The 13786-nt window shown below is 37.1% G+C and overlaps 1 protein-coding gene across 5 annotated transcripts in view; it reads right to left on the bottom strand.

Moving 5' to 3' along the window:
* Positions 1 to 1027: 1027 nt before the first annotated feature.
* Positions 1028 to 13786, bottom strand: part of LOC113423009 (uncharacterized) — a 31875-nt gene continuing 19116 nt past the window's right edge. For 3 of the 5 annotated variants that reach the window (XM_087945309.1, XM_087945308.1, XM_026684217.2), the window contains 3 exons: positions 13227 to 13541; positions 12060 to 13088; positions 8248 to 10016 (listed from right to left, as the gene is read on the bottom strand). In XM_087945309.1, coding sequence (XP_087801435.1) covers positions 9634 to 10016; positions 12060 to 13088; positions 13227 to 13541 — 1727 coding nt within the window. In that variant the 3' untranslated portion in view covers positions 8248 to 9633. Of the gene's footprint in view, positions 1113 to 8247; positions 10017 to 12059; positions 13089 to 13226; positions 13542 to 13786 lie in introns of those variants that run through there. The other 2 variants (XM_087945311.1, XM_087945310.1) reach the window with 2 other exon arrangements.

Genomic DNA, 13786 nt, shown 5'->3' on the forward strand with positions numbered 1-13786 from the left:
TGTTAAAAAGAAAAAAATATCTGCTTGCTATGGAGCAAATATTCCCTAACCGCATAGCAAGAACCCTAAGGATGATTGCATGGATAATTAGAAAAGATGTTAAATTTTCGGTGGTGTCCAGTATAAGAATAACATCCCTATTCTTTTCATAGTATTGGAGAAATGTTAGAAAAGTTGCAGTTTGTTCAGTATATGTCTTTTACATATGAATATTTTATTAGGAATAAACTGGTTAAACAAGTGTATGGACAGTAGATCTGGGATACTTTCAAGAATAGCTATTCCTGTATAGTGAGAACCCCATATTCTGAGTCCATTGCAGAGTTCATGTTGAAGGTCCCATGGCACCCCATTTGATATCAGCAATTAAGTACTTCTGCTTTTTCAGTGGCAGCCCAACACATTGAAAACATTGCCACTAATGCTAAGGCATGCCTCCTCTTCAATATAATTTAGTGTCCTAAAGTAATTAAAGAATCAACAAATAAGTATCTACCATAAATAATCAACACTAGATTAACCAATCACATATAAGAACATATTTATATTCAAATGGGAGTGAAGTAGTGAGCCGTAAATTCATATTCTTAAAAGCTTGTATTATGGCAAAAATACAATATAATTTATCCATGGGCCTTCAATATCATATTCTCTCTTCCCCCACTTCTCTTTTTCACTTCACATCTCCAATTCTTACTATTATACCATTGTTTCTGCTGCTTTGTTTCAAATATGATACTATCCTTCTGAGATTACAAAGCTTGTTGTAAAAAAAACCCCAATAGATGAAAAACATTGAAGAACTTTCAAAAACTTTGGGAAAAGCGATGACACCTTTTTTGTTTTCCTTTCTAGGTTCACCAATATTACCCAGATCAAAGCTGTATTGGGGAAGAAAACACCTCAGGGTTGAACCAGCCATTCTTCTGAGGTCCTTTTGTTCTGGGGTTCTTTTTGTTCTTCATCTTTGGGTAAACAGCAACTGGAAGATTAGGTCCATTTGCAGCTGTTGCCACCATACCTTTCCTATAAACCAGTTTCTCACTTCCAAACCAGCCCTCTCGGGAACCAAGAGAGGATTGAAGGGGGTATTCTCATCCCAGCCAGATCTGCTAAAGATAAAAAGGGGAACCAAACAAAAGCTGAGGGTGTCAGTAGCTCAGCCAAGCTGAGGTAAATCATAGAACAATGAACTCCAGAATTTAAATTTAAAAAAACCCTGAATGTACCCATATGAAGGTAAGCCAGCTGCTTACCACTACAAGAGCATATGCAGAAATTTATGTGATGGCAGAGGAGTCCCTTTTTTAAACCAACCTTTCAGTTGAGATTTACCCAATGTCAAATATAGAATTCCATCAGATTTTTGATTCTATCTATTCTCATCTGTATTTTCTACCACTTCTTCATTTGGATTCTTCCCATCTTGCAACACATAAAATCAGTTAAGAGCAAAGGTATGACTGAGGACAATGCCATATAATACATTATTTTATGTTATTCATATAAATAAATAAGGAACATGGATCAGATTTTCCTCTGGTGTGCAAATTATTGTTAAATAATTGGCTAGCCATATATGAGATATTCTTACAGAAGAGCAACTTCAAAAGTGCCATGATATATAAGAGCTTTCTCTCAAATGAGGATAAGGATTTCCTTATAGCTTAGCAGTTGCATCAATATGCCAGACCTTTTAAAATTTATTGTGGATTTTGTGACTGTTACATTGAAATATTCTACTGTAAATTTGGAATGGCAGTGTTCCGTAAAATATAATTACATATAAGGCCAATCTGATTAATATGAAGGAGAGCTGCCGAAAAGAGTTCTTATGCCAAAGACATGGAGTATTTTTCTGCCACTGCAGTAAAGGGATATTTAGCTTTGAAGCCAAATGACATGGGATTGTCCTGCATCCACACTTGCAACATGTTAAAATACCCAACCAAATGACATTCTATTTTGCTAGCCCTTTCCAGTGAGTTTCTGAAAACTCTCGTGTTTGCAGTTTTATTTTGGCTGATTGTGATGCCCTGGGTTAAGTTTGCTGTTGCATACATTTCTACAAATTTTACTAAAGTTTATTTTGCCCATGCTCTAAACCTTTACACACACACACACACACACACACACACACACACACACACAATCTTTAGATTTAATAGTGATGACAGATTTCAAGTCTAACTCCTGTTTAGCAATATCCTTTAACAAGATAGGAATAATACTTTTTATTTTTTATTAGTGTTGCATCTTGAAGCCATCTTTTCTGCCTGTTTACTCAAGTTTTTTTTTTAAATTCTATGAGGAATCAGTTGCAACAGAAAAATAACCTGATCTTGTTGGCTTCATGTAGAAAGTAATTAATACATGACACAACATTAGCAGTACCTGGATTTGGCAGAAGCAAAGGTCAGGCATGAAGCCACTCACCCTCAAAGACCTCCAAGCAGCTGCTTGCTACTGGTTGCCTGTTAAATTTGTTTACTCTTTATGAGATTGATAGTTGGAGAACAGGAGGAAAATTCCTCTGTAACAAATCAGGCACAGGAGCCAAAGCATTCTGCATACTTACTTCTATGATTGAACCATAGGTCAAAAGCTTACATTCCTAAGAATATGTATTTAAGTGCCAGGGCTCAAATGGAAAAGTTATGATAGAACAGTGGCTTTAATCTTGGCCTCACCTACTGCTTTACTCATCTTTAGAACACTTTGGCAGGTTACTAATGCATGACTTTCAGATAGGCTTGAGACCTCTAAAAGGAAAAGGGCTGACTTTAAGTGTTGCTTTGATATGCAACAGACCATACTTCAAGAAGCAGAAGAAAATGAAGTCTGATCTGCTCCAAATTCCACCATTTAGATGTCATAATCCATTCCATGATGTGAACCTAGATGAGCATATTGGATTCAAAAACTTTTATTCTTTCTGCTGATTCTAATGATATCAAATGAGAAAAATAAATAATTTACCCAACTTTACAGGAGGCTTTAGACATATAACTTATTTGTTCTATACAGTTTTACTATAATAATAAAATTCACTTGCAGAGAAAATACAAGGCATGGGCCATATAAAATAAGTCAGTATTCTCGCTTTTTTGCAAATATTGGTCTAAAATTGGGGGGGAAAGTGGCATATGGATTCTCATATTTGGATGATGATGCATACCCACAGCAAGAATTTCTTGAAAATTAAACTACCATAGTTAAAACAGGGGTAAATAACTTTGAAACTTGCAGTTTTTGAAGTACAATCCCAAAATCTGTCTAAATACCTGAGAAAGTAGGATGTGGTGTCAACCCATTTGAGCAGATGCTCAGGATTCGTATCATTCTCTGGGAAAAAAATGCTGTTGAAGAAATGCCTAAGATTTCTAATATGAACATGGATTTGAACAAGGGATATATTTTAATTTAATTAGCACAGTTAATTCATGAAAAGTTTTAATGTTACATAAGTACATACTTTGCTTGATATGAGAATAGCCATACCCCATCTTGATTGAGGTCCTAAATGCTCAGATTAGCTATTCATTCCTTTTTGTTCAAGAAATATTGATGACTGGTTGACAAGTAGTATGCTGCCAACTCATCCAGCTCTTTTATTCTCTGTAGGGCCTGCATAGTGACACTTTCCCTTCTAAGGCCACAATTATCTTGTTGAAGACAAAGTTGATGTCCCATTCCCATTGGACACTTATCTCCGGACAAGATAGAAATATTCTCAAGAGCTGTGACAAGGAATGTAGCAGCCAAGGGGCAACATGGAGCAAAGATGTGTGTGCGTGTGTGTGTGTGTGTTGCTATATAAATAGATGTGTTATGCTGTAAATAGCCCCTGTGCGGCCATAGTCTGATGACAGAAGGATATTCCACGTTACCCCAGAAGTAAGCCCAAGCAGCTGTTGCTTGGGGACTACTCCTGGGAATACAAAGGGCAAGCCATTCATACTTTCCAGCTGTATTTGTTTTATTGGATCAGCATCTTCTTTCTTACTCTTTGTACCAACTGCTGCTTTGAACTCATGTCATCTAAGAATTGGAACATAGCCTTTAAGTGCTTTTATCATGGCTGGTACAATTAGCCCTAAAAATGGTCTGCAGGATGGAATATGTAGGGGACTGCATGTGTCTTTTCTGAAATCATGCCGTTGCTGACGTGTTACTGGCTCCTGATAGGTGTTTTGCTCTTGCAGGGGAAGAAGCACTTGATAACTGCTTAGTAACTTCCCAATACACTCCTCAACAGGATTTCATTTCTAAAATGAGAAGTGTTAGAGTTTAATGCCAAACAGATCATGAGCATCAGCATCACCATTGTGTATATATCTAATGGTTGGTATATTGTCCTTAGAATATTTTAGCAAAGAGTGAATATCCTTCTGTCAAAGATGTTCTAATTTTTTTTCTGCCTGGAATATGACTACTGAGTAGTGAAATACATTGGATCAGTGGTAGCTAACCTTTTGGGCTCCTGTGTCAAAAATTGTGCGCATGTTTGCACGCTCGTGCTCGCGTGCCAGCATCCAGAAAGCTATGTGCAACCCAATGCCCCCTATGCATGCATGCACAATCCCCACTCCCCATGCCGCTCCCTTACCTGCACTGCGCCTCACAGCTGATTTTTGGCAGGCTTGAGACCTTTTTTGGCCTCCCAGAGACTTGAGGAAGGCTTCTGCAGGTTCTGCAGGCTGAAAACTAGCCCTGTTTCATCACTTTCGGTACTGTCGGAAAAATAGGAAGTGATGAAACGGGGCTAGTTGTCAGCCTGCAGAACCTGCAGAAGCCTGCAGAGACCTTCCTCAAGCCTCTGGGAGCCCAAAAAATGCCTCAAACCCATCGAAAATCAGCTGTGATGTGCGCATATGCACAGTGAGGTAAGTTTGCCTGCAGCTCACGTGCTGGCACAAATGACTCTGCATGCCACCTGTAGCACGCATGCCATAAGTTTGCCATCATGGCACTAGATGACCAAATACTTTTCCAATTGCCTTTACTAGACAAAATAAGTTGTTCCCTGCCCTCAAAGAACTGATAAACTAAATCAGTTCTTAATTAAGTGGGAGATTTACAAGCATGTTAAAGACTTAGTATCCTCAATAAACCATGAATTCAAAATGTTATACAGGTAGTCCTCGACTTACAATCATACATTTAGTGATTGTCTGAAGTTACAATGGCCCTGAAAAAAGCAACTTATGACCAGTTTTTATACTTATGCTGTTGCAGTAAACCTATGGTCGTGTGATCAAAATTTGGCGCTTGGAAACTGGCATGAATTTATGACAGTTGCACTGTTCTTGAGTAATGTGATCAGGGGTGGGATTCAAATTTTTTAACAACCGGTTCTCTGGGCATGGCTTAGTTGGTGGGCATGGCTTGGTGGTCATGTGACTGGGTGGACGTGGCTTGGTGGTCGTGTTATTGGCTGAGCATGCCCAACACAATATCACTCACATTGAGGCACGCATCTCCTTGCCTGGCCTCTCATGACTGTGAGGATGCTGCAATAGTGGTAAGTGTGAAAAATGGTCATAAGTCACTTTTTTCAGTGCCATTGTAACTTTGAATGGTCACTCCACACAAGCAAAGTACCAGCAAAGGAGGGAAAAATAACTCCAGAGAAGTTCCTGAGACAGGAAGACTAATCCTGCCAAGAATGTAGTAAGGGTTAACCAAGAGGCAGTTTCTGTAAGGAACATCAGAATGTTTCCTTCCTGCCTTCCTTACAAGATTAGGCCAGTAATTTCTTCTAACAACCGGTTCTCTGAACTGCTTAGAATGTTAACAACCGTTTCTAGCGAATAGGTGTGAACTGGTAGAATCCCACCCCTGAATGTGATCACTATTTGTAACCTTCCCATCAGGCTTCCAACAAGCAAAGTCAATAGAGGAAGACAAATTTGCTTAATGACCACATGATTCATTTAACAATTGCCATAGTTGGCTAACAACTGTGGCATAAAAGGTTGTAAAATGGGGAAAACTCACTTTACCTCATTTGTGTATGAAAAAAGAACATTTTTATTTCTTATTTTTTTCATATGCTCATATGGTCCTCTAATCCCCTGCTTCTGACAATTTTTTTTTGCTCTGAAAACAATATTTTTATTCTCCACTGCAAATCATTAGACAGGGGAGGGCAGGTAAATATACAGTAGGGCTTCCCAAACTTGTTCCTCTTTACCGCTTTTCAGAAAGTCTGACCAAACTTCAAGGCCTGGTTGCTTTTCCCTACCTTAAACAACATTGCCAGCCTATCAAGACAAAAAAAGCCACAAAACAGACAGAAGATATTAGAAACACCAATCAAGCAGAACACAGCAAATTCCAAGACCAATAAACACAGACCAAGACTCCCAACCAATAAGGATGAAGAAAAAACCATTCTGGCACAGCAGTAGACTAGCCCCAAATTTAAAACTGAAACGGCTGTGAAAGTCTGACTCACAGATGAACACAATACAGAAGCCTGATGATGGCAGATGAGATTCTGCCGAAACGTTGCTACAACTTTAAAAGCATAACTATAATGACGTGGGAAAATACCCGAACAAAGCTGAATGCCATATATATATATGTATATATGTATATGTACGTGTGTGTGTGTGTGTGTGTGTGTGTGTGTGTGTGTGTGTGTGTATGGTTGCCATGGAGGGTTTTTTTAAAAATAAGGGACAAATAAAGCTTGATGTTAATGCCCAGAGCAATGAGAAGCCAGCATCAACTCTGAGTGTCTGTTGTTATTTTCAAAACTCCAGGTATGATTACCGTATAAGCATTAATTCTTTCCAGTCCCTTAATCCAGTTGCAGTATTCTGACATATTGTTTTAGGAAATATAAATACGATCTTTATATTTTCTAAAAAAAGTAGTGGTGCCATTTCACTGGGATTGGAGGCCCAGAAGGAATCACACTGGGAGGTGAGATGCAATAGGATCTTGTGACATTAAATCTCTAAGCCATGAATTCCCTTGCGGTGTACCATGCCATAGAACCTTGTGCCACAAAATGTGCCTTGGTCTTCTGGAGGCTGGGACAGGTGGTGGGATTAGTTCTTAATGAGCCCTGAGGTCAGGTGCAAGGCTCTAGTAGGATCCTGAACCTGTTGAATGGCAGCTCTATCCTTAGCAGAGCCTTTCACAGCCTCGGGCTGCCACTCCCAACTCATGTTGGGGTGTATTAGTGCCTTCTGTCCCCACATCTCTTAGCAGCAGCTGCACCTGACAAACTTCCCATTCTCTAATCACTGTGCTAAATATAATGCGGTTGGCTAAGTCCTTAGTGTGGGGTCAGTGAGGTGGGCTTGGAGGTATGTGCTGACCCATGGCTGCTTTCTCCATCCCGAAAGAGATGGAAAATAGAAGTCACGTGGAGTTAGCATTTAAAAAGAAATAGAATCACCATAGCCAGAGAAAGTTATTTTTCAGTTTTCATGGAGTAGGGTGCATGATCAATGTGGCAATATAAATAGGGAAAAATCAAGGTGACATCTTTACTAGTGCTTTTTAAAGTGTCACAAAAAGAAGGAATAAATTGTTCAGAGTCTTTGGAGAATAATGGCTATTAGACTAGATGGCAATTTGACTGTTTTTAAAGGCCATTTCTACCTGTCTCAGTTAAATTGTAAGCAAGTTGGTAAAAACTGTTTTTTACTGATATTTTTACTGATATTATGTAACAGTTTATAGCTTTAAATAAATAATGCTCCACTTTGCTTAAAGAAGAAAAAAAGGTTTAATAATTCATTAATAATTCATTAATAATTCAAGTAACTTTTCTTTTGTGGAAAATATTTACTAGTTAAAGCTAATTAGAAAATCATTGTCAGAAACATTGACACATCTGTTAATATATAGCTTGCATAACTAAAATGTTTGGATTCTCATTTCTATTTCTGTAGTTGGAGGATAAATTAGATACAAAGTTTATGAAAGACTAGAAATAAAATCTTCAAAAAATATCCTTAATTCTTTTCATTTTTTTCTTTGTCCCTTCTCAAAAAATTCTTACAAGCTTTAACAAGGCTCCTTTGTAAATTTAATATGGGGAAATTATCCAGGTCATTCTTTTAATAATTAAAAGTAATATACAAGTAACAAATCAAGACATTAGCTGAGTTCTTTTTCATGTTCAGTGTAACATATTTTTCTATATCATTCTTATAGCCTCTCATTTTAAAATCTACTTTCAAAATAGTCTCATCATGCCAAATAATACTTTTTCTTCTTCCATCCTTTTCTTTTTCATTTTTTATTGAAGTAAAGTAACATATTTTAAACACAAGTCTATTTATAGACAGTCTTAAAATTAACTTCTGGATCTATTCTCCAAAAATAGCCTTCATATGTCCAATGTTAAAATATTTTGCTTCATTCTGTTTTAGTAAGTGAAATTTGAGTGGTGTTCTCCTTTAATTGTAATTTTTAATTCTTTCTAGTTTCTTCTTAAGTCCAATTTTTAAAGTCTTATATATTTTTAAAAGAATTCAAAACAAAAGCATTTTCAAACAGGAAGGATTTTTATAATTACTTCCAAAGTCTTATTTAAACTTTATCTAGATGCTTAGTCCATTTATAAATTTCTAAAATACAGTCAGCCTTTTGCTGTTTATTTCGGGGTGGGGGGGAATTAAGTTCTTAAACTTGTATTTAAAACTTCTTTTCTAAGGATTGAAGAAACTCACCCAGTACTATAAAACATGTTGATCAAAAAGCATCTAATAGCTGAAAATCGGTTAGCAATCGATTTCTAAAAATGATTAGAAAAGGAAGCATGTGAACCAAATGTCCTTTTAAATGTGACAATCATGGTTTGAGCAAGATGCTTATTCTCTGTCTCTCAGTTCTTTAAATCCAGAAGAGTGTTGAGATCTCCTCACTGAGAGCAACTGTCTCTTGCCCATATCCTTGTCCAGAGAGAATTATGAAACCCAATCTTTCATAGAGTTGTTTTCACTTTGCCGTTTCTTCCCCCCAAAAGTCTAAGTTAGGATTGCTAGTAGTAAAAGGAAGGAGTATAAAATCTGTTATAATAGATATGTTATCTCTGTAACCTTTAATGAACTTTTACTGACATAATGATGGAAATGATGAAGTTTCATGAATTTGTTTATGGATAAGAAATGGGAATATGGGAATAATTCATTGTATTTTAAGAGAAAGTTATAAGTTACTAAACTTGTTTATATTTGTTGTGATGAAAGGAAAAATAACTTTATATATTTCTTTTTTCTTTATTATATTCTTTTTCTTTCTTTTCTACTTTCAACTCATTGTTCTCTTTTTCTTTGCACATTTTTATTTTATTTTATTTCAAATTATCTATGACTCTGCCATTTAAAACTTAATTTTAATCAGTGAATAATATAATAAATGGGTTAAAAATTCATCTGACAACTTCTCTTAGTGCACTCTAATAATCAGTGCATTTGATTTTGTGTTTCTGACATACGAATTGGAATTGCAACAATTTCTGATTGTGACATGCTTAGTACTTAGTACATAAAATTTGCACATGTTGATTTTAGCCATCTTATGGCAGTTTCACTAGGTAGACTTTTTGTCTCTGTATTTTGGTGGCATGAAGATAAATATTTTGTATTACAAAAATTCATACATTTTTCACTTCAGGGGTAGCTGATTTTGCAGCTGACTTTCATCTTGCCCAGATGGAGATAAGAAGGACTGGGAGGAGACAGGCTGTACCAGAGAGGGCAATATTCCAACCAGAAGACGTATAGAAGCCGACAACTCAGCCAGATTGTGAGCTACAGCTTCCAGTTGGGAACCTTGATTCTTAATGGCAACAGAGACAGAATCTAGTTCCCCATGGAGACTTTTCATTGTATGGACCAAGTTCCTCAGGGCTTGTGGTGAACAGCAACATATTTGATCTGTTTTACTTTGTTCTTGCTTTATAAGACAGTCTGGGGATGATTCACAGTGTTCAGAATAGGTGACAGCTTTGGCAGATGAGACATTTGGATCTGATGCTTTGGTCAGGCCTAGTGTGGTAGAGAAAAGAAACAGTGACTTTTCAATATCCCAACATATCCCATTAGTAGCTAAGAGAACAATCCTTCCCAGCATGGTACTTTCTCTATACATTGCATATATTGACTGAGAATTATGAGAACTAAATATTTGCATATTTTCTATAATGGGTTTGCAACTCCTACAATGTTGATAGGAATCCTATGATCTCCCAATACATATTGAAGGCATCAGGATAAGGGAGTCTGCTATGCAGAAATACAGAGATGGCCTAAAAGAGAGAGAGAGAGAGAGAGAACCTTTTCCTAACCTAACAGTGAAGATTTATCTTCTATACTTACATGTTTTTTTCATAATTTACCTTCTGAATTGAATAAATTGTCCCCCAATTGCCCATTCATAGTTCTTGGACTTGAGTACTGTTGGCTTTAACTGAAACTTCATTGGAAATAAAGATAGATTCTGGCGCAGTTGGAACAAAATATTGTAGGAATATGAAATAAAATTAAATTTCAGAATTTTGCAAAAAACACATTAAAAATCAAATAATGTTTTGCTTGTGGTAGATAGCTGGAGTTTTCTAGAAATCCCTTTGCAATCATTAGCTCAACTTCTTTCTCTAAAGCAGAGGTGGGGAACTATGGCCCCTTTATGACTAGTGGACTTCAACTGCCTCCGGAATTCTCGGAGTTGAAGTCCACATGTCATAAAAGGGCCATAGTTCTCCATCCCTGTTCTAGGGGGAAGGAGAAATGTTAGCAGTAGTTGCAATAGTGGTCTTGTACTTTTTATTTTGAAAGGGGAAAGCCAGGGAAGGTTCATAAGTGGTTCTAAGTCATGTATTTATCCATTTAACTATGATTTCTTAATAAGCTACCATTTTCTGGGTTTATGAGAGTCAGCATGATGTGGTGCTAAAGAAACTGGGCTAAAACTGAAAAGCCATTAATTTTAGCCCTGCCTTAGGTACCCAGCTGAATGATTTTGAGTTACCTACTCTCTTCCAGCCCCATGTAGACAAAGTAAACCACTTTTAAAAATATTACCAATTAAACTGCAGGAACCTGTCCAGGTAATTTCCAGAAAACAAAACTGACTCTAAATCATATCTGTCTATCCATCTGTCTGTCTGTATGTCTCCATCTACCATTTTTTCTAAATTCTTCCTTACTCATTTGATGACCTTTTTATGACTTTTGAACATCTCTAAATACAATAACGTTTTCTCTCATGTTTACAGATTCTAATGTGATGGTTTCCTTTAGATTGTCTATATTTCTATTGTCCCTGGGTTTGGGTACAATCTGTACAGTGGTAGGGTTCAAAAAAATTTACCAGTTCTGTGGCCGTGTCTTGGTGGGCATGGCAGGGGAAGGATACTGTAAAATCTCCAGTCAGAGGTGATATTTGCCGGTTCTCGGAACTATTCAAAATTTCCGCTACTGGTTCTCCAGAACTGGTCCAAACCGGCTGAATACCACCTCTGAATCTGTATATATGAATGCATGTGCATATGTTTGTATGTAGGAAGAAGGAATTATAAATGAGCTATACCATAATGGCTAGGTTTAAATAACACTAACTCAAAATCAAACAAATTGTATTACAGTTTATTGTGAATTGTGACCTCAATCATTGGGTTGTTGCAATAATACTAATGGATACAAGATTAGCTACTACTGCTATATTTTTTATTCTTTTTTCCTTAGCCACTCTGAGTCACTTGTCAGTGAGAGGGGTGGCATATAAATGTAATGAATGAATGAATGAATACTAAATAAATACTAAATAAATCTGCCTTTTCCTTCAGGAAGATAAAAAGACAAACAGAAAGGAGGAGCTGCCCCCTCTAGATGTCTGCTATTGATTTTTCCAGGAGAAAAATGAAACTATATTTCTCCTTTTCCAACCACTACTGTTCCCCTTTTACAAATTAAGTACATACCCTTCTTTTCTGGTAGCAAGAAAGACAAAGATAATAATTACCAAAGGGAACCAAATAGAGATTCATTAGCACATCCAATCTTGGGCCTTGCTTTGGGACTGTTACTCACCCGAGAGTTCCACAGGATGGGGATCTGTATTTGATTCCTCCTGTTTTTCTTGATTTGATTTCTCTTCAGAAACTATAACTTTCGCGGTGGTTGTTTCAATGTGCTTCTCAGGTTGCAAATTCTTTGTGGTTATAGGCAGTTCCACCTCTTTTGCGACTTTCAAGCTTTTTGAGAATTCAAACAATTCATTTCTCATATCAGATGTGCTTATGACTTTCTCAGGTGCCCGAATCCATGTGGCAGTGGTGATATCCTGATTTTTATTGAAGACATCATTGAATTCTATGTTCTTTGAGGCTAGGGACACTTCAACATTGCTATCCCAATAGATGGAAGGCACTCTCTCCGGAACAGAGTTAAAGGATTGTGAAAATGGTAGTGGTCCTGCTCCTGATGGCCTTTCTCTGTTTGATTCAATATCCCATGTGGATAATGATTTGAATTCTATGGATTGTGAAATGGGCATTTTCTTCCTTTTTTGAAATAATGACATGATCTTTGAAGAAGTAGCTGATTCCATCTCCTGAACATTCTGTGAGTTCTCTGAATTATATATTATTTTATCTACGAATGCAGGAGTGGTTGACTTTATTTCCCTTTTAGATTCTGTATATGGTGTGATGGAGGATGGCTGAAATTTTTCTGTGGAAAAAATTGATTCTTTTTTCCATTTGCATGTGGACAATTTTGTTTTAGGTAAGTTGTGTGAATTTTTGTCCTGCATGTGCTGCAATATATTTGGACTAAGTGTTGATTCAACAATACCTGAAGGATTTATTGGCTTTGTCTCATTTTCCAATTCAATTTTGAGACTTGGTATTTTTAAAAAAGGATCCTCAGTATACCACTGAGATTTTATGTTTGACTCATCTGGAAATACCTTAGTGTTTGTGGTAATCTCTGCTACATCCATCACATTTTGCAGCTCTGAATTGTTTGGAGATATTGGCTCAGGTGTGATAGAGATTGGTAGTTCAGTTGCCTTTGAGCTACCAATTGGTTTTTGGAACAACAGACGTTTCCAGCTGCCTAAAATCAGAAAATGTTTACTAGTGTTAGATTTACCACTATTCTTTTCCCATAATGCTAGTTATTTCTGACCATTCTCAGAAACCAAGCAGATGTTCTCATTAAACATGCTTGGATAGAAACAGAAAAATTCCTCACCTGTGCAGATGACAGAAGCATCTTCATGATGATTGCAGTTATGCTTCCCCCAAGGCTTAGAATGACAGTGCTTTATAGTAAACTCTCTCCCAGCGCAATTGACATCATCTAACCAGATAGGTCCAGATCCTGGTCCATATCGAGCATTACCTGGACTGAGAAGTGGAGCTCCACAGTCCAACTCACGACATACAACAGCTGCATCCACCAAGTCCCAGCCATCATCACACACTGTGCCCCACTGGCCTTTGTGCAACACCTCCACCCGTCCAGCACAAGATTCAGGGCCATCTACAAGCCGCAGCTGCTGCTGGCCTGAGATATAAGAAGTTGAAAATGGTTGAACAGAATTAAATGTTGTTAGAGAGTTTGCAGCAATCCAAACAGCACATAAGTAAATAATTCCGCAGGATTCATTTATAGAAGAAACTTCTTCATATAAATAATATACAGTATGATGCATATATACATACCATGCAGCAGAAGTCAGAACCAGAAGAATGCAGAAGTCATCATCACAGAAGCTATAATATACACAGAAAGCAAAGCAACTCTTATAT

Source organism: Notechis scutatus, chromosome Z (genome assembly GCF_049901735.1).
Source record: "Notechis scutatus isolate UNSWTSFEM ecotype Mainland chromosome Z, rNotScu1.2, whole genome shotgun sequence".
Taxonomy (NCBI): domain Eukaryota; kingdom Metazoa; phylum Chordata; class Lepidosauria; order Squamata; family Elapidae; genus Notechis; species Notechis scutatus.